Raw genomic sequence first — 18,544 nt, 5'->3', positions numbered from 1 at the left:
GGACCTAATTCCCTGGATGCTCGGTGGGCGCCAGATACCTCACACCACACAGTGGGCCATCCCATGTAGGCAGAGGCTCCCTGAAGCTGGGAGCAGGGCAGCCCTTGGCCTCTCCCAGAGGAACTGGAACGCAGGAAGACTCCGACTTCAGTCCCATCTTAACATTTAGCCTCTTCCTGGTGGCTGATCATCATCAGCCGCAGTCTCAGGGTGAGGGTGCTCACACCAGACACAGAGCAGAGGCAGACACCGGGCAGGCGGCAGGGTGCCATTCCCACATGGGAGCATTCAGGCTATAGCAGGGCAGGGCAGAGCTGCGAGCCTGTGTAGACCAAACTGGGAATTCGTGGTCCAAAAGCATATTTGTTCTTCAGGGACACAGATGAGGTGGGACAGAAAATAGGGGAAGACAACAGGCCAAGGCCACTCTGTGTTACATTTCCTGAAGTCAGAATCAGTTGAGGCACACACTGGGGCCGGCAGGCATTGAGTGAGCCGTGTGGAGGAACATGTTGTGTCTGCTGTTTTCGAATACCCAGGGTGGAAGCTTGACCATCCGCATCCCCACTTCCCATAGCCCAGGCAGAGGGACAGAGAAATGGAGTGGGGAGCACAGAGCAGGCTCTGACAAGACAACTTCCTTGCTGCCAAACTACCATGATCCACTCTGACTTTGGTCACAAACTCCGCTAAAAACAATTCTCTACGTTCACTGTTCCCAAGGGTCATTCTAAACAGTGGTGGCCACCACCCCTTAGAAGCAAGAGAAAAAGAAAAAAGGCAAATAAATGCAGAAGGCAGCCAGAGCCTCCCAGATGCCCCTGCTCAGGACCCTTCCCCACAGCTTGGCAGTGGCCGCTCAGCGCTTGGCCACAGGCAGGGCTTGGCTCAGTATCCTGTCGGGGGCAAGAGCCAAGCTGTGTGGGAGGGTCAGGGGGATGCAGAAAGGATGTTTGGGAATCACCAGGCCATTGCTGCATTTGGGGTGACAGGCTGAGTCTGCCAAGTCAGAGGGAGCCCTGAGGCCTCATCCTCACTGGGGGTCCCATTCCTGGAAGAGTGCCGAATGTCAACTCCCAGGCCTCTTCCAGCAAGAAGGAAGCCATGTCTGAGCGGGGAAGGGCAAGATGTACCCTCATCCTCACTCAATGAGCTCCACGTAGTTGGCAGGGAACATGCCAAAATGGCCATCCGGCCCATAGCCACGCCACCAGCCTTCGTCGATCACCTCGATGCCCGTGATGAGGTTCTCGGGGTCAAAGGAGATCTCTGTGTCGTCGGCTGCAAAGAGGATGAGCCCAGATGCATATCAGGGGCTCCCTCCCACATCCCACCTGCTTGGGCAGCACACGGCAGCCCTACCCTGCTGCAGTACAGCTCGCTGTGGCTCTGGTTCCTCCTCAGAAATATCCCTGCCACGCTGCTAAGCCTTGGCCAACACTGCACCCTGTCCCAATGCTGCTCTGGTGACCACAGCCTCAGGGCACACCCTCCTACAGAGCATTCCCGAAAAAGGCTAGTGTAGACACCAGCCTGCTCCGTGGGGAGCCTCCACCCCATTTTCCAAGGCCTCCACCAGGGACGCCAGCATCCAGGCTTGGCCCACCTCCCTGCTCAGACCCCATGTTTTGTGACAAGGATGGCAACTGGGATTCTACATCAGCAGCCAGCAAATAGCTACGAGGAACACATGGGGAGGCCTGGGCTGTGCAGGACACTCCAGTGCCACAGTCGCCCCCACTCCAGAGGTGCTTCTACCCCTAAACACACCACTCACCCTCCTGTCTTCTCTTCCTGACACCCCCTGGTGCCATCTTCCCATAAAACCCCAGACCCTCTTGTCTCCTAACCTCAGGACCCTGTGGTCCGTGCCAGCCAGGCCAGGGCACCTTACCTGCCTGGTAGTCGTACAGGGCACGGGCACAGAGCCCTTGCCCACTGAGCCCCTGGCCCTGAATGTGGTGGTCAATGTGCTCAGAGCCGGCACCTTGCTGCTGCACCTGCCCAGGGATGACAAAGGTGTTACCCCAGACTCAGCCCTTACACCCAGTCACTGCTCTGCCCCACATGGCTCAGGTCAAGCTGGGAGTACACAGAGGGAAAGCAGTCTACAGGCTCGGGGGCTGCTGCTGTCCCCGCCATACCAGAGCACAGAAGCCACAGGGCAGTGCGCAAATCCCTCAGCCATGGGCTGCAAGGTCCCCTTCCCACCCAGCACCTCCTATAGAGTGGTGCTTGCCCTGACAATTTATAGCACAGGGCTGCTCCAAAAAATGCATGTGCTTTAAAACCTGTTGCATGCCCCCAGAAAACTTGGCCCATGATAAGTGTTCCTGAGTATGCAGCCCCTTCCTGGCCCCAGCCCCACTGTAGGAACCCACCAATGGGGGCTCCTCGTAGAAGGTCTCCTGCTCCGGGGGTCCCTCATACACAGCCTCCTCTTCTGCCTGCAGCAGACATGGAGGAGTGCTGGGCGCCGGCACCTCACCAGGGAGATCTGCACCAGGGAACACAACGGGTTCTCACACCCACACATCCCCCTTCTCCACTGCTGTCCCCCAGGGTCCCCAAGGGATGACAAGCGCCTTGCCTGCCCTAGGCCTTGAGACGGTGGCAGCTGGCTCTCTGCCAAAGTGGGTCTCTGGTTGGGTGAGCTGCTTCTGCAGGAAGGGGCTCCTCAGCTTGCCTGCAAATCCGGGTAAATAAATACAATATCACTTCAGAAACATCACCTGCTGCTGCTGCGCGCGCGTGCACACACACACACCCCCCGCCACAGCACCCTCCACCCTGGTGTGCTAGAGGCAGTCTCATGGGGCTTGCCCTGGCTAGTGCAGGAACAGAGGCCCCAGGGCCATGTGCTATGTGGTGACCTGGTAGACAGCGCAGCCCAGTATCTTTTGGAGGCCAAACTGGTGACCAGTGTGGTCACTGATGAGGTTAACGGCCCCAGGTGTCCCTTCTCACTCATCCCTGTCACCGATACATGTCACTAGCCTCAGGGGAGTCCACATAGGACCCCAGGATCCCCCTCACCCTGCTGCTGCCTCATGGCCAGGCCCAGAGGGAGGTCTCACCCGGCTGAGGACTGGAGACGGAGGTGGTGGACATGGCCCTCTCCTTCTGCTTGAAAATCTCCCTCGGGTGCATGGCAGATTCCTGGAGGGAAGCACACGTTGACCCAGGCAGTGGGCAAAACTTTCACCACCTCTCCCCAGATCACAGGCCCTCCAGCTGTCAGTCCAGTAGCTCCTCAAGGGCGAGTATGGGGTCAGGAAGCAAAATATATTCTCAGGTGAGAAGTCATTTAAAAATAAAAAGTACCTTTAAAAAGGGAAGTAAAACACAAAAGCCAAGGGGCTCACAGGGCCTCCCCCACGACCAGGTGTGGTCCAAGCCTGAAGTTTCCACCTTTGACTTTCCTCTCTACTGTCAGCTCTTGCCCAGATTCCAACCTGCCCCAGCTGACTGCAGGGCAGCTTCTGCCCAGGTCTGGGCTGGGCCCTCAATCCATGATCAGGGACTTCTGTGTGTGACCAGCACAGGTCCAAACAAGTAGAGCACCCTCATCTTACCTGCTCATCTCGGTTCCTTGAAACCACTTCTTGCTGCTGTTCCTCCCACGTCCTGCTGGGAAGGGCCGGGTGGAGCACAGCTGAGGCACAGCCACAGGTTCTCACGCCGCACCCCTCAGTCCTCCTTGCCTCCGTGGGATGGAGCGGATGCCCAGCAATGCCCCAGGATGGGTCCCCCAGGCCAGCCTCCACCTCTGGCTCACCTCTGGGGGCTGGCCTCGCCACCCTGCTCCTGATAGCGCTGCTCCCGGCGCGCAGCCTCACGCAGCTCACGCTCCCGGCGCTCCTGCTCCAGTTGCCGCTGCGCCTCCTCAGCCCGCCGCTTTTCCTCCAGCCGACGGTTCTCCTCCTCCTTCTGCAGGGAGAGCCGCTGCCTGCTCAGCCCTGTGCTGACACTTCAGCCTAATCCCCTGCCCAGGACTGGGTTTTAGGCATATGGCCAAAGACGGGCACCAGAGCCAGTCGCTCATTAGCCTTGTGGCTTAACCTACCCGAGCCTCAGTGTGACCATCTGTAATGGGCACCAAGGAGAGTGGATGCTGCACGAGCTCGCTGTGAACAAAGCTGAGCCACAGCAAGCAGAACACTCCCATGTGCCCAGCACGCCCTGGGGCAGCACTCACCTCTGCTTTGGCCCAGAAGCTGTCTTTACCAACCCTTTTAATCTCAGACACAGCATTGGTCTTCTGGTACACAGAGCCCTGTAGGGGACAGCACTCATTAGAGACCCGGACCCAGGTGGAAGGCCAGTCCCACAGGCACCAGAGGAGAGAATACACTAAACTTGTGACAGCACAGGTGAGTGCTGCTAGGACTGGAGCCAGCAGAGGCAACAGAGCACTGCCCAGTGACCCTCAAGGAGACACATACCAAGATGACCTGAAAGAAGCCCAGGACACTGCCCCAAGGGGGATGCTCAATCCCAGACAACACTAGAGGGGTCTCTGGTGGTCTTTGGCCCTCATAGATGGGGGCCAGGGCAAGAAAGGCCCCCATACTCCACCTGCAAACTCCTAGACATTGGGCAGTTCTGAAGCAGGCCTCTGGCCAGGGGCACTCAGACAGCTGACTAGCACAAGAGCGTCCCAGGAACCACCACTGAGCCCAACCGCACATCTGTGGACGTAGCTGCCAGCCATCAGCTCCACACAGCACTGGGGCCGCAGGCCCACAGGTATCTCCCATGACTCCAAGGGGCCTGCTCTGGTTTCAGGCTCTGCCTTGATGCCCCCTTTAGTCCCTCCACAGCAGCTACCTCCAGGGGCAGCCCAGGATGTGCCAATGCCAAGACCTCGAGGGCAGCCAGACTATCATAGCCATGCATCCTGCAGAGCCTCCACTCTGATCACACAGGCTGGGCTCCAGATGAAGGCTAAAGAACAGCTAGTCCAAGCCCTAGGCAAAGTCAGAGGGCTACTCCTGCTCATCTGGTCAGTGGGCACTCCCCACAGCTCAGGGGAAACTAGGCAGAAACTAGGCAGGCATGGGCCCAGCCAGTCTGGGTGCTGGGAAGTGCACATTCCTGGCCCCCTGCCCTCAGGCCCTGAGCAACAAAAGGACTGGCGATGGGCAGGCAGCACTCACCACTGGGGCCTGGGGCCCCGTGTCCTGGAAGCGGCCACTCTCCTTGTGAAAGCTGTAGTTGGCACCTGAAGCCTTGGCCACCTTCTCCATGATGCACTCAGGCTCCACATCCTCCTCGGCCCGTGCATTGATGGTCACGTGGGCCCCCTGCAGCAGGAACAGCACTTGAAAGAAAGGCTTTGCCAGCCCAGGTTATGGGCCAAACTCCTGTCAGTCCACACAGCACAGGCCACTACTACACCACACAAGACTAGAATCAGGAAACCAGAAGGCACCTGTCTGGCTGCTGAAAACTGAGGCATGAGTTCCCCTCAAGGGCTCAAACAAACCAACTTGGAGCAAACCCCTCATACTTGTCCCAGTTCATGTGAAACCCTTGCCCTCTACTGTGTTATCCAGCGGTTCCTTCTGTAGATGTTCCCTGCTGCGTATCAGTAGACAGCCCAGGCATGATTTGCATCAAAGGCCTTCCTTCTAATCAATGAAAACCAATCTTATTTATTTATTTATTTATTTTTTGAGACGGAGTCTCGCTCTGTCGCCCAGGCTGGAGTGCTGTGGCCGGATCTCAGCTTACTGCAAGCTCCGCCTCCCGGGTTCACGCCATTCTCCTACCTCAGCCTCCCGAGTAGCTGGGACTACAGGCGCCTGCCACCTCGCCCGGCTAGTTTTTTGTATTTTTCAGTAGAGACGGGGTTTCACCGTGTTAGCCAGGATGGTCTCGATCTCCTGACCTCATGATCCGCCTGTCTCGGCCTCCCAAAGTGCTGGGATTACAGGCTTGAGCCACCGCGCCTGGCCAATGAAAACCAATTTTAAATGCCATCTGGAAATCACAAAAGACCCTGAATAGCTAAAGCAATCCAAAGCAAAAAGAGCAAAGCTGGAGGCTTCATGCTACCTGATTTCAAATTAAACTACAAAGCTATAGTAATCAAAACAGCATGGTACTGGCATAAACACAGACATACAGAACAATGGAAACTAACAGAGCACCACCCCCACACACTTACAGCCAACTCATTTTTAACAAAGGTGACAGGAACACACACTGTGGAAAGGACGGTCTATTTAATAAACAGGGCAAAGAAAATTGGATATTTACATGCAGAAGAATGAAATCAAATCTTCATCTTTCACCATATAAAAAAATAAACTCAAAATGGATTAAGACTTAAATGTAAGACCTGAAACTATGAAACTACTCAAAGAAAACAGTAGAAAGACGCCCCTGGACACTGGTCTGGGCAAAGATTTTTTTGGGTTAAGACCTCAAAAGCCCAGGCAACAAAAGCAAAAGTAAACTAATCCGACTACAACAAGCTAAAAGGCTTCCACACAGCAAATGAAACAATCAACAAAGTAAACAGACAATCTACAGAATGGGAGAAAATATCTTCAAACTATCCATCTGACAAGGAATTAGCGACGAGCATATAAAAGGAACTCAAACAACTCAGTAGCAAAAAAATAATAATCTGATTTTAAAATGGGCAAAAGACCTTAACAGATATCTCTAGAAAGATGATATACACATGGCTAACCACATATGAAGAAACGCTCAACATCACTAACCATCATCAGGGAAATGCAAACCAAAACCATAATGAGCTATCATCTTACCACAGTTAGAATGGCTATTATAAAAAACTCAAAAAATAAATGCTAGCAAGGATGTGGAGAAAGGGAAACTCTTATACACTGTTGGTAGGAATGTAAAGTAGTACAGCCATTATAAAAACAGTATGGTTTTTTGGTTTTCTTTTTTGAGACAGTTTTATTCTGTCGCCCAGGCTGGAGAGAAGTGCCACAATCTCAGCTCACTGCAACCTCCACCTCCCGGGTTCAAGAGATTCTCCTGCCTCAGCCTCCTGAGTAGCTGGGATTACAGGTGTCCCCCACCACATCTGGCTATTTTAGTCCTACTAAAAACAGAACTACCTTATGATCTAGCAATCCCACTGCTGGGGATATATCCAACTCTGACGTTCAGCACTATTACCAACAGCCAAGATATGGAATCAACTAAGACATCCATCAATGGATGAAAGGGTAAAGAAAATGTAGTATATAAACACGAGGGAATATTATTCAGCCATAAAACAGAATAACATCCTGTTATTTGCAGCAACATGGATGAAACTGGAGGTCATAACGTCAAGGGAAATAAGCCAGGCACAGAAGACAAGTATTGCATGTTCTCACTCATATGTGGGAGCTAAAAAAGTGGGTATCATGGAGGGAGAAAGTAGAATGGTGGTTACCAGGGGCTGGGAAGGGCATGCGGGAGAGAAAATGAAGAGAAGTTGTTTAACAGGTACATAAATACAGTTAAACAGAAGGAATAAATTCTAGTATTCAATAGTACAGAAGGGAAATTGTAGTTAACAATAATTTTGTATATTTCAAATTAACTCGAAGAGAAAAATTATAATGTTCCCAACACAAAGAAAAGATAGATGTTTGAGGTGATGGACATGCTAATTACCCTGATTCACTGTATACACTGTATACAGATATCAAAATATGACATGTATGCAAAAAATATGTGCAACTATTACATATAAATTTATAAAAACCCTGGGCCGGGTGCGGTGGCTCTCGCCTATAATCCCAGCACTTTGGGAAGCTGAGGAAGGCAGATCACTTGAGGTCAGGGATTCCAGACCAGCCTGGCCAACATGGGGAAACTCCATCTCTACTAAAAATCCAAAACTTAGCTGGGTATGGTGGCAGGCACCTGTAATCCCAACTACTCAGGAGGCTGAGAAAGGAAAATCACTTGAACCTGGGAGGTAGAGGCTGCAGTGAGCCAAGATCATGCCACTGCATTCCAGTCTGGGTGACAGAATGAGTCTCATCTCAAAACAAACAAACAAACAAACAACTCTGATAAAAGAATGCCATACACATTTTCTACAAAAAGTAAGCTACTGATATCTTCATGAGAAGCCAGACCCATGACCTCATTCACTGTTACTATACAGGTTGAGCATCCCTAACCTAAAAGTCCGAAATCCGAACTACTCCAATCAACATTTCCTTTAAGCATTATGTCAGCACTCAAAAAATTTCAGATTTTAGGTTGGGCGCAGTGGCTCACACCTGTAATCCCAGCACTTTGGGAGGCCGAGGCGGGCAGATCACGAGGTCATGAGATCAACACCATCTTAACATGGTGAAACCCCGTCTCTACTAAAAAAAATACAAAAAATTAGCTGGGCGTGGTGGCAGGTGCCTGTAGCCCCAGCTAATCGGGAGGCTGAGGCAGGAGAATGGCGTGAACCCAGGAGGCGGAGCTTGCAGTGAGCTGAGATAGCGCCACTGTACACCAGCCTGAACGAAAGAGCAAGACTCTCTCAAAAAAAAAAAAAAAAAAAAAAAAAAAACACATTCAGATTCTGGAGAATTTTGGATTTTGGATGCTGAACTGGTAAGTATTTAATGCAAATATTCTCAAATCCGAAAAAATCCAAAACATTTCTGGTCCTAAGCATCTCAGATAAAGGATACTCAAACCTGTATACCTGATAAGCTGGGAATTCTCTTATCGGCTCCTAGATGGAAACTGAGGTATAGCTGAAGAAATGTTGGCAGAACCAGAAATCAAAATTCTGAGTCTCCTTTGCCAGAGAAATGCAACCAGCGAAATGCAAAAAGTTACCTGACAAGTGACCAACAAATGCTTTTGTTACAAATAGTTTTTAAAATTTAAAAAGGTTCTATTATAGGACTGACATAAATCCATGTAGAAATGGGGGCTGGAAAGGAATGCATCAAAAGGGCATGTGCGTGCTACGATGGTGGGCACTCTCCCCTTACTCCAAATCTTGACGGTATTACTAAGCTGTTTAGAGGCATCACAAAACAAAACAGAACCAGGGCCCAGCCTTCTCACAGCACCAGTTCCAGCATGGTCCTTTATTTTGCCCCACTGAGGCCGGCCTGTAGGTGGCCCTGGCAACATCCTGATCTCCCATGCATTCGCTGATGGAGAGTGAAGCAGCCTCTGGTCATGCCCTGAAGGGCAGGCAGAGAGCATTAGCCAAGAGCACACTCCCGAATCCAGTTCTGATTCCCACTTGCTTGCACCCAGGAACCTGGGAGACCTCAAGCCTGTGAGGCCTGTTCCCAGTGGAGCAGGCCTCGCCAGGCCTCACCTTCAGGAAGTTGGCCATGGTGCTGACGTGGCTGGCGCAGGCTCCCTTCCGCACATCGTTCACACCCTCGCCTGTCTGTAACACAAGTATGCCCAGAATGACCCAGGCCTCCCCCAGAGCCACTTCCCTCCCCTGGGGACCCAACATCTACCCTGTGTCCCAGAAAAGAGAAAACTGCAACCCCCAAAGCAGAACCAATTCTTCTGACTGCATCACACTGGAGGTAAGTTCCCATGCCTCCAAGGGGCTCATGGACGCTCCCTTGGCAGGATGGCTACCGGCTTTCCCTGTGGGAGCATTTCATGAGTTTTCATGAGTTTTCGTTTTCATTCTTTTTTTTTTTTGGAGATGGAGTCTTGCTCAGTCGCCCAGGCTGGAGTGCAGTGGCACAATCTCAGCTCACTGCAACCTCTGCCTCCCAGGTTCAAGCAATTCTCCTGCCTCAGCCTTCCAAGTAGCTGGGACTACAGGTGCATGCTGCCACGCCCAGCTAATTTTTGTATTTTAGTAGAGACGGGGTTTCACCGTGTTGCCCAGGCTGGTCTCAAACTCCTGAGCTCAGGCAATCCAACCGCCTCGGCCTCCCAAAGTTCTAGGATGACAGGTGTGAGCCACCGCACCCGGCCTTCAAGAGTTTTTTTGATCTCCACCAAGGGATCAAGGAGGCCCTGTCCATGCACTGCCAGGCTCCCTCAGGCTCTCTACTCCATCAGAACAACCACCCTCAAGAGCACGAAGCAAGGACTCCCTGCCACTGCTTTTACTCCATTTTGCAGGAAGAACTCTAGGCTTGGAGGGTGAATTCTGCATAGCAAAGCCACAGTTATTCTTTGGGACACAATGAATCTGTCAACTAGTCTGCTCATTCACCAGCTCAGAGCTGTTCTATTGATCCACTAAGTCATGCCTGTAAAACACTCTGTTCCTGAAGTCAAGTCAAAACAGGAAAGAAGACAATGGGGCTTCCTGGGCCACACCTAAATGAAACGAGCTCCACATACCCAGTTGATGAGGACAAATTTGGGCAGTCCGGAGTTGGGGTCCTTCACTCTGCAGAAGGCATACATCACCTTCCCGCTGTTGAGCTCCTCCACCATCTCCTCCAGGCCACCCTCTGCAGCAGAGTCACAAGGAAGGTCAGGGGTGGCCCTGACATTCCCTGCTGGCCCTGGTCCCACCAGGAAGGGAAGCCAAGCTGCCTCTAAACCAGGGCTTCTCACCTCTACCTGTATCAGAATCTTTCTAGGGGCATGTTTACAATCAGAGTCCTGGGCACCAGCCCCACTAAACTGACTGATGAGAGCTGGGTGGGACCTAGGAGTCTGTGATTCTGACAAGTACCTCAGGTATTTTTTTCACCCACACTCATTTAAAAACCACTTCTCTAAACCCAGAGGTAATTCTGGAAATAAAAACAGGGTCACTTCCATGGCAAACCAGCCACCAGACTTCCAAATGGAGGATGTCTCCATCAAAATTTTATTGCTGCCTCAACCTTGCAAAGGGGCCCGGAATAGCAGGGCCTGTAGAGTCACCACTGCCTGCACCTGTGTCTGCTCAAGCTCCAGGGCCGCCTAGGGGGCCAGACCAGATTGAACGTCCTGCAGCAGCATAACTGGCTCAGCCCTCACAGACTCCAGAAGAGAGGGTGATGGGGGCAGGGGGAGGGCAGGAGTGGGCAGCTCTAAACGATTCTCCCCTGACACTGAGGCTTAGCCCCCACAAGCTTTCCCAGGTTATAAGGAGGAAGAGCTGATCAGGTATTTCAGTTACAGGGCTCCATATAAGTGGAGGCAGTCATGAGTCCCCACTCTGGGGACAGTAACTTATTGCGTTTGCAGCAGAGCCCTGTCCTGTGCCACTGGGGATGATGACAGGAAACTCAAGTTGTTGATCCCTGCAACTCCCAGTCACCTGCCACACCACATATCTACTGTTCAATGGCGATCCTTCTAGAAAGGGGACACCTCCCGAAAAGGTTGTGAAAGGAAGGGGCTTTCTATCAACAACAGCCACCAAACCGCGGAGAACACACTCCGAACGCTCACTGAACAATGAAGCCATGTCTGGCTCAGGACAGAGGGAGGGGTCAGGGAAGTTCTGGAGGAGGAGCAGTCAAGGGTGTCAGCTGGGGGGCCCACAGGTCACACTCTGACCCAGCCTACCCTGACAATCTCTGCTCTGTGCCGGCCAAGAGCCTGTCCTTCCTGCAGAGACCCCCAGAGCCTCCCCCGTGACTATCTACAGTGATACTGCCTCTCCCAGTGAGGATGGGGCCCCTGCAAGCACTCGGCACAAGATCAGGGCAGGACAAAGGGAGACTAGGACATGTCTGTGGAACTTCTTTCCACCAGCACCAGTTCTGGGACTGGTGAGCTTCCCACCACAGCTCCCTGGACGCAGGCTGCCCACAAGCTGGAGAGGCCTGTTTCCCTCTCAGTTCTCCCCACGTAGACACAGAAAAAGCACTCCCCTGCACTCAGAGGGGAGGGGAGCCAAGAAGGAATGTTTTCACTTACACATATCTGAAAGCAAAGGCCTGCCAGAAGTGGCCAGTGAGCACCGGAAGCCCCATGTGGCTCAGTGGATCAAGACGGCTGAGTGCGCTGACCCCCGGTCCTGCCTGTTGTTGGCTCATGTCCTGATCAAGGGGCCAGGGAACCCCTAATGGAGTTAATGTGGGGTGGGTCTGCAGGAGGCAGGCTCCAGTCCACTTCCCACCCTCAGTGGAGGAAGGTGCTGAGCCACTGGCAGAGGCCACCTGTGTGATAGAGTCCCCTTCTTCTTGTGCAATAGCTGAAATGCCAGCTGAGATGGACTGCTGATGGTCACAATCCTCTCTTTTGCACACGTCACCCTCCTACCTCCTGGTGTCCCCGAGTCCATTTGGAGTCATACTCACCCCCTGTGCCAGCCACACGAATGTCATTGCTGTTGCCTTCATAGGTAAAGAGAGCCCTGAAATGAAACACAAGTGAGCTCTGTAGCCAGTACCTTGGGTTCCATCTCTCCTCACCGCACCTACCATGACTTTCCGCTATACCCCAAAGAGCTTGGGCCGACAGTAACACTGTGAGTGGACACAGGCCCCTTTTAATTTGCTCTAGCCCGCTAACCAGGTTCTCAGTAGGCAACTGTGCAGCCTTCTCAGCTCTGCAGCTGGGAGGACACTGGCCTGACTTACCATGGGGTGGGGGTTGTGAGGGACAAAGGCACGGACATGGGAGCACACATCTACTATGAGGAAAACATGAGCTGTGGAGTTTCCAACGACTGCTATACATTCGTGTGTCAAATACTCACCTGGCCACACCAGGTATATGGATTTGAAAAGACAAAATATATCTACATATTCCTGAATGCAGAGCACCCAAAAGGAGAAGCAAGTCGGAGAAATACACGCGCTGGGCCCCTTGGAAGGCTGCCCACCACTCCTGTGCACGTCTGCCCTGGCTCCAGTGAAGCCTGGCAGGTAGGGCAGCAGGTCCTTCTAGGCTTGAGATTCTTTGGTAAACACAGACTACTGTAGGTTGTGTTTATTAGAAACCACAAGGGAATGACACAACACGAAATCACACAGTTAAAACCATGAACCTGCCAAGCCCCTCACGGACAGGTACCCATGAGCAAGTTTTCTATCTAGCAGAGCCTCTCTCTCCATGGGTGACATGGGGCCATGGCTTTCTTTTCCTGTAAGATTAATTATTCATAAGAACTCTGGGCCAGGCACGCTGGCTCATGCCTGTAATCCCAGCACTCTGGGAGGCCAAGTCGGGCGGATGGGGATCACGAGGTCACGAGATCGAGACCATTCTGGCTAACACGGTAAAATCAAACCTCTACTAAAAATACAAAAAATTAGCTGGGTGTGGTAGCAGGCGCCTGTAGTCCCAGCTATTCAGGAGGCTGAGGCAGGAGAATGGCGTGAACCCGGGAGGTGGGGCTTGCAGTGAGCCAAGATCATGCCACTGCACTCCAGCCTGAGCAACACAGCAAGACTCCATCTCGATAAAAAAAAAAAAAAAAAAGAACTCTGGGCCAGGCGTGGTGGTTTATGCCTGTAATCCCAGTACATTGGGAGGCTGAGGCAGGAGGGTCGCTTGAGCCCGGGAGTTTGAGACCAGCCTGGGCAACATGGTGGGACCCTACCTCTACCAAAAATACAAAAATCAGCCAGGAGTGGTGGCACATGCCTGCAGTCCCAACTACTCAGGAGGCTGAGGTGGGAGGATTGCTTAAGCCCGGGAGCTCAAGGCTACAGTGAGCCATGATGATGCCATTGTACTCCAGCCCAGGCAACAGAGTGAAACCCTAACTCTTAAAAAAAAAAAAAAAAAAAAAAAAAACTCTGGTAAAGATTCATTCTGACTTGCTATTAGCATGAACCTTGCAGCAACTCAACACCCCCGGCAGGACTGCTGGACATGGGTTGAGGGCACTGACCCACTGGACTGTAAGTCAAAGGCAAAACCCAGTCCTGTGTGTGTCATCTCCCCAGTCTTGGCCAGACGGAAGCTCCAGGGATAAACAGTTGGAAAGGAACCAAATCAGCTTCAATTTGGCTTCCCCAGGGCTTTGCCAATGCCACTGGGCAGAGATGCTTATGCCTGAGAAAGATGGAGAAATTAGACCCAGGCCCAGTGGGATCTGGTTGGTAGGGAGGAGACAGGCCTCCGGGAAAAGGCACTGCTTACCAGGAGAGGAGACAGAATACAGAAGGAGAGAAACACTGAATGAGAAACACTCAGAGAAAAGGAACTAGAGAAGAGACCACAGAGAAACAAGAGAAAGATTTGGGAGGTGGCACACTGTCAGCGTGAGCTGGGGGAACTCCCTGGAGGGAAGAAGCCCATTCCTCTTGATGACCACAAAGCCCTGGCTGCCAGAAGATAGCAAGCTGGCACAAGCAGCAGGGAACGGAAGATGGCAGCTTAACCCAGCTCTTGCAAGAAGGGACTCAGCCAGCTACGATGGCTCACGCCTGTAATCCCAGCACTTTGGGAGGCCAAGGCAGGCGGATCACCTGAGGTCAGAAGTTTGAGACCAGCCTTGCCAACATGGGAAACCCTGCCTCTACTAAAAATACAAAATTAGCCAGGTGTGGTGGTGGATGCCTGTGATCCCAGCTACTTGGGACTCTGAGGCAGGAAAATCACTTGAACCCAGGAGGCAGAGGTTCCATGCCACTTCACTCCAGCCTGGGTGACAAAGCAAGACTCTGTCTCAAAAAAAAGGGACTCAGCAGCTAATATAATAAGAGCCAAGCTCAATGCCTGCCACCTATCTCTCTGACTTGATCCCCCTCTACCCCAGGCCACCTTTAAGAATGTTCCCAGCACAGAGGCACATTCCCAGTTTAGAGGCCCTTTGAAAGAAGGGCGAAGGAAGTTTCAAATCAACATGAAAAAATATGGTGCACTGGCCTCTGAACAGCAAGGAATATGGAGTGTCAAGCATCTTATAATTCAATCATGCCTTTGAAAATAAGTACTGAGAGCCTACTGCTTACTAGTCACAGGAATGCAGCTATGAACAATCCCTAAAAGGTCCTGCCCATGGAACTTACTTTCTAATGGGAGAAAAAACACACATCTAACACTAATGTACTATTAGAGAGTGAAGCAGGTGCTAGAGGTCACACATGAACCAGGTAAGATCAATGCCAAGATACAGAGTAAGCAGGGGCAGGAGACAGATGCAAGACAGAGAGCTGATGTCATGGCTGCTCCCCACTCTGTCTGCCTTCCCCAATGCCAGCACTGTGTGTGTGAAACTTCTTATGACCCACCAAACTAGAGACTACCTCTTCTTCCTCTGATATCTCTACCACTTTTTCTGTATGAATCTCGGTCCATCCTTCATCTAAGCATCTGCTACACATAACAACTGTGCCTCAGGCACCAAGGACAGACAGACCCCACCCCTTCCAGTAAGAGATAAAGGTGACAAGAAAACCCATAAGGATTTTCAGCATATGTTGTGTCTGGCATGTGTCTGAAGGAAGTCAAACAGAAAGATGGGGAAAAGTGCCTACAGACAGGGAGCTAGGAATCAAGGAAGGCCTCTCTGAGAAGGTAACCTTGGGGCAAGGAAGTGAAGGCTAGGGACAACGTGGAAGAAGTGTGCTCCACGCAGAGGAAGCAGCAGAGCAAGGACTCTGAAGAGGAACCAACTTGTAAGTTTGAGGAAGAGAAAGACGGTCAGAGTGGTGACAAACAGGTGTGGCCACAGTGTGGTAAGTGAAAGGGGTGGTAGGTTCTGGGTCACGCAGGACATCAGCAGAGCGAGGAGTCTAGGCTTTATTCAACATGCAACAGGAAGCCACTGTAGAGTTATAGACACGGAAGTGACATGGTCCAGGTATTTTTCCGCAGTGTGCGGGAATCTGCCACACAGTATCTGCTGAGTAACTACCTTAATGGCTGTGACGATGAGGGTGGAGGCCATGGGTCATGCTGCTGAGTAACACAACTTGTAGTGCTACAAGAGCCTGGAGTTAGGGAGGGACCATGGCATGGCTGTCTGGGCAGATGAGTCCAGTGAGATAGGTGGGTTCTGACTTCATGAGGGGAAAGAGGAGGTTCCACAACCCTCATGAGGGACAGAGAGTAGATGGGGTGGGTAAGCACCAGGCCAGGAGTGGTAGCAGACAGCTCTGGTAAGAAGCCCAAGGAAAGGCTAGGAACATAGGAGGTCTGAAGAGGAAGCCCAAACTGCCAGGTGGGCTGGGAGGCATCATCCCAAACCAGTGATGGTTCCTGAGAAGACTGATGATGAAGAGAGACCTGGAAGAGAGATACATCAGGAGTGCCAGGAAGCTCCTAGGTGAGTCTGCTAGGGTAAACAGTGATCAAGAGCATGTTAAGAAGCAAAATCTTTAACTGGGCAGGGTTGGAGAGGGGCAAAGATTCTTCTGGGTTCTAAAGCCAAGTGGTATCATGAGGACATGAAAATGGGGCGCTCATTGCAGAGATGCTTTTGACTGGGTTTGAAGTAACAGGAGAGGTCTAAGAGAAACACGAACAGGAATAGGAGAGAGGCAAAACAGGGGGCTGATATCTAGAAACTCCCCTGAGAAAAATAACACTGACTGACATGTGGGTAAATCTGAGGGATTATAAAGTAGGCAGAAAACCCTACCAAGGAAGTGACGAGACATCCTTCTTTAGATGCCTCCCAAACAGAAGATGTGCTGTTTGGCATAAGTGCCATCCAGGGCACCCAGACCTGACAGGAGAGTCTACAGACACCCCACAGACCCAAGCAACTGCTGTTCTAAAGCTCTTCCCCTAATGGCCCGGGGCGGAGGAAAAGGCAAAACCATAACATCCTCAGGGTCACAACAGTACACTGCATAAAAGCCGCTCTGTGCTGGGCACTAGGAAGTGTGGAGGAGATGAGAAAGCACTTGTACAAGTGGAGATGGCCCCCACACAAGGGGAAGACAGTCGGGAGGGCCTCAGTGCTGACCACAGGGTGGCCCCACCACGACTCAGCCTCCAAGGCCCAGTTTCTATTCCCCAAAGTTGGTCACCTTAGCCCACCATACTCAGCATATTTCTCAGAATTGGAATTTCTCAAAACCGGTCAGTGAAAACAATTTAAGCAAATGGGAAAGTGAGGATATCTTTGGTGGTGGAGGGAAAACGGGACCTTTTCCTAAATAGATAGCGAGCATCCTACTTTCGTACATCTTCCCATGTCTCAGGCACAGGAAAAAGTACACTTTTTGGAGAAACAAATGTTCTGAAGTCCATGTTCACAGAGAGCCAAGAATCCAGATCCCCAGCTCCTCATCTGAAGCCCCCAGGACAGGGCTCACATTCACAGCCCGGCTGCCAGGCCGCTCTCAAATGCCCATCTCTGAACACAGCGTTTGCAAAAAAAAAAAAAAGGGGGCGTGGCTTCCGCCTTCTCAGAGAGGGCTATGCAGGGCCCCCTTCTCCAGGGAAGTCCCAGGACTGGAAAGAAGAACCTCGCAAAGCTAGCAAGCACGACCAGGCCGAGGATCCAACATGGAAGCCCGCAGAGCCCATAGTGGGTGGCGAGCGGTAGGGGGAGGGGCGGGGACTCACTGGGTCCCTGCAAGCCGGGTTTAACTTGTCCACAATCGGTGGGGCAAGGGGTCACGGGGGGAGACGCGCTCCTGCTGCGGTGTGGAGGGGGCCGACAGGTAAGCCCCGGGCCACCTGCCGGGGTGCCGCTCCCTGCTCGCGCTCCCGCTCCTCCCGAGTCCCCGGCTCCCAGCCAGACAGACCCACCCCTGAGGCAGCCCCTGGCCCGACCCTGGCCCGTCTAGCCGCCCACCAGTCGGTCGGGGACTTCTCGGTGACCACCCGCACGTAGGCCTCCTGCAGCGCTGGCCCGTTCCGGCTCAGGTTCGCCGCCATCGCCCGCCCCGCAGTCTCTGCGCCGCTGCTGCCGCTTCCGGGCCGCACCGCCCCTTTGACAGCCGACAAGCCTAGCCTCCGACAACCGGAAACCCCGCCCCACGGCAGGAAGCGGAAGTGGCGGGGGCCAGCTGCACCCGCGGGTCCTAGCGAGTCGTCAGGCCCCCTGGTCTAACATCCGGGTCCCGCGAACGCCAAGACGGAGAAGCGAGGACTCGGCTTTCTGTTTGTCTTCAGGGAGGGATCCTGGGGCGTGGACTAGCCTGTTTTCTGGTCCCACGCAAACGGCAGCTTGACTTGGAAGCCTGGCCGAGGGGACCCAGTCCAGCCCCCGCTAGCTGCTCTCACAGCACCGTGCTCATTCTTTTCTAAATCTTGTTATGTCGATGCGCTTATTTGAGAGATCTTGGGTTCACTGCAGTCTCCCTCCAGACGAGGTCTTCAGCCTGTTTGTGGACCCTCAACAGTTTGATCTATGAATGAAACATGCATAAATGTATGAATACACGGATAAATGAATGCTAAGTGACGATCACACCGCTACAAACCTAACTGAAAGTGCCTTTATGCTTTCTCACTCTCACCTGAGTTTTTCACTCTGCAGTTTGGTCGAGGCCAGGATAGTGGAGGCGTGAAGAGAACCTGCCTTGGGCTTCACCTGCACATCTGGATGGTCGCCCCTAGAAGGTGTCAGTAATTCCTCAATCTGCTCCCCTCCTCCAGTGAGCACCAGTTTTTCCATCCACAAATCTGCCTACACTGACTGAACTAGCTTCTTATCTGCATGATAGGGAAACATGCCAAAGCCCAAGGCAGCTCACAGCTTCTTTCCCTC

The 18,544-nt window shown here is 52.4% G+C and overlaps 1 protein-coding gene across 6 annotated transcripts; it reads right to left on the bottom strand.

Annotated features, from left to right (window-relative positions):
* Positions 1–343: 343 nt before the first annotated feature.
* Positions 344–17,797, bottom strand: DBNL (drebrin-like). Of its 6 annotated transcripts, none has more exons than XM_011946745.1 (13): positions 17,627–17,797; positions 12,222–12,277; positions 10,321–10,433; positions 9,320–9,394; positions 5,160–5,306; positions 4,199–4,276; positions 3,779–3,930; positions 3,576–3,630; positions 3,078–3,198; positions 2,591–2,686; positions 2,382–2,497; positions 1,895–2,000; positions 344–1,281 (listed from the first exon to the last, which is right to left on the bottom strand). In XM_011946745.1, exons 1-13 carry the CDS (start codon positions 17,707–17,709, stop codon positions 1,142–1,144), a joined length of 1,338 nt encoding a protein of 445 aa, XP_011802135.1. In that variant the 5' UTR covers positions 17,710–17,797; the 3' UTR covers positions 344–1,141. The 6 variants fall into 6 exon arrangements, with proteins under 6 accessions (XP_011802135.1, XP_011802136.1, XP_011802137.1 ...); XM_011946746.1 differs by having other exon boundaries at positions 3,078–3,159; XM_011946747.1 differs by having other exon boundaries at positions 3,078–3,159; positions 3,576–3,627.
* Between the last annotated feature and the right edge of the window lie 747 nt (positions 17,798–18,544).

The sequence above is a fragment of the Colobus angolensis genome, unplaced genomic scaffold, assembly GCF_000951035.1.
Source record: "Colobus angolensis palliatus isolate OR3802 unplaced genomic scaffold, Cang.pa_1.0 Scaffold253, whole genome shotgun sequence".
NCBI classification, from domain to species: Eukaryota; Metazoa; Chordata; class Mammalia; order Primates; family Cercopithecidae; genus Colobus; species Colobus angolensis.
This window is presented reverse-complemented; position numbering and strand designations above follow the sequence as displayed.

Coding starts and splice junctions, on each gene's coding strand:
- DBNL (XM_011946745.1), bottom strand. CDS start 17,709: ATGGCGGCGAACCTGAGCCGGAACGGGCCAGCGCTGCAGGAGGCCTAC. Junction 2,687..3,077: donor CGTCTCCAGTCCTCAGCCGG/GTGAGACCTCCC, acceptor CCGGATTTGCAG/GCAAGCTGAGGAGCCCCTTC. Junction 1,282..1,894: donor CCTGTACGACTACCAGGCAG/GTAAGGTGCCCT, acceptor TCCTCTTTGCAG/CCGACGACACAGAGATCTCC.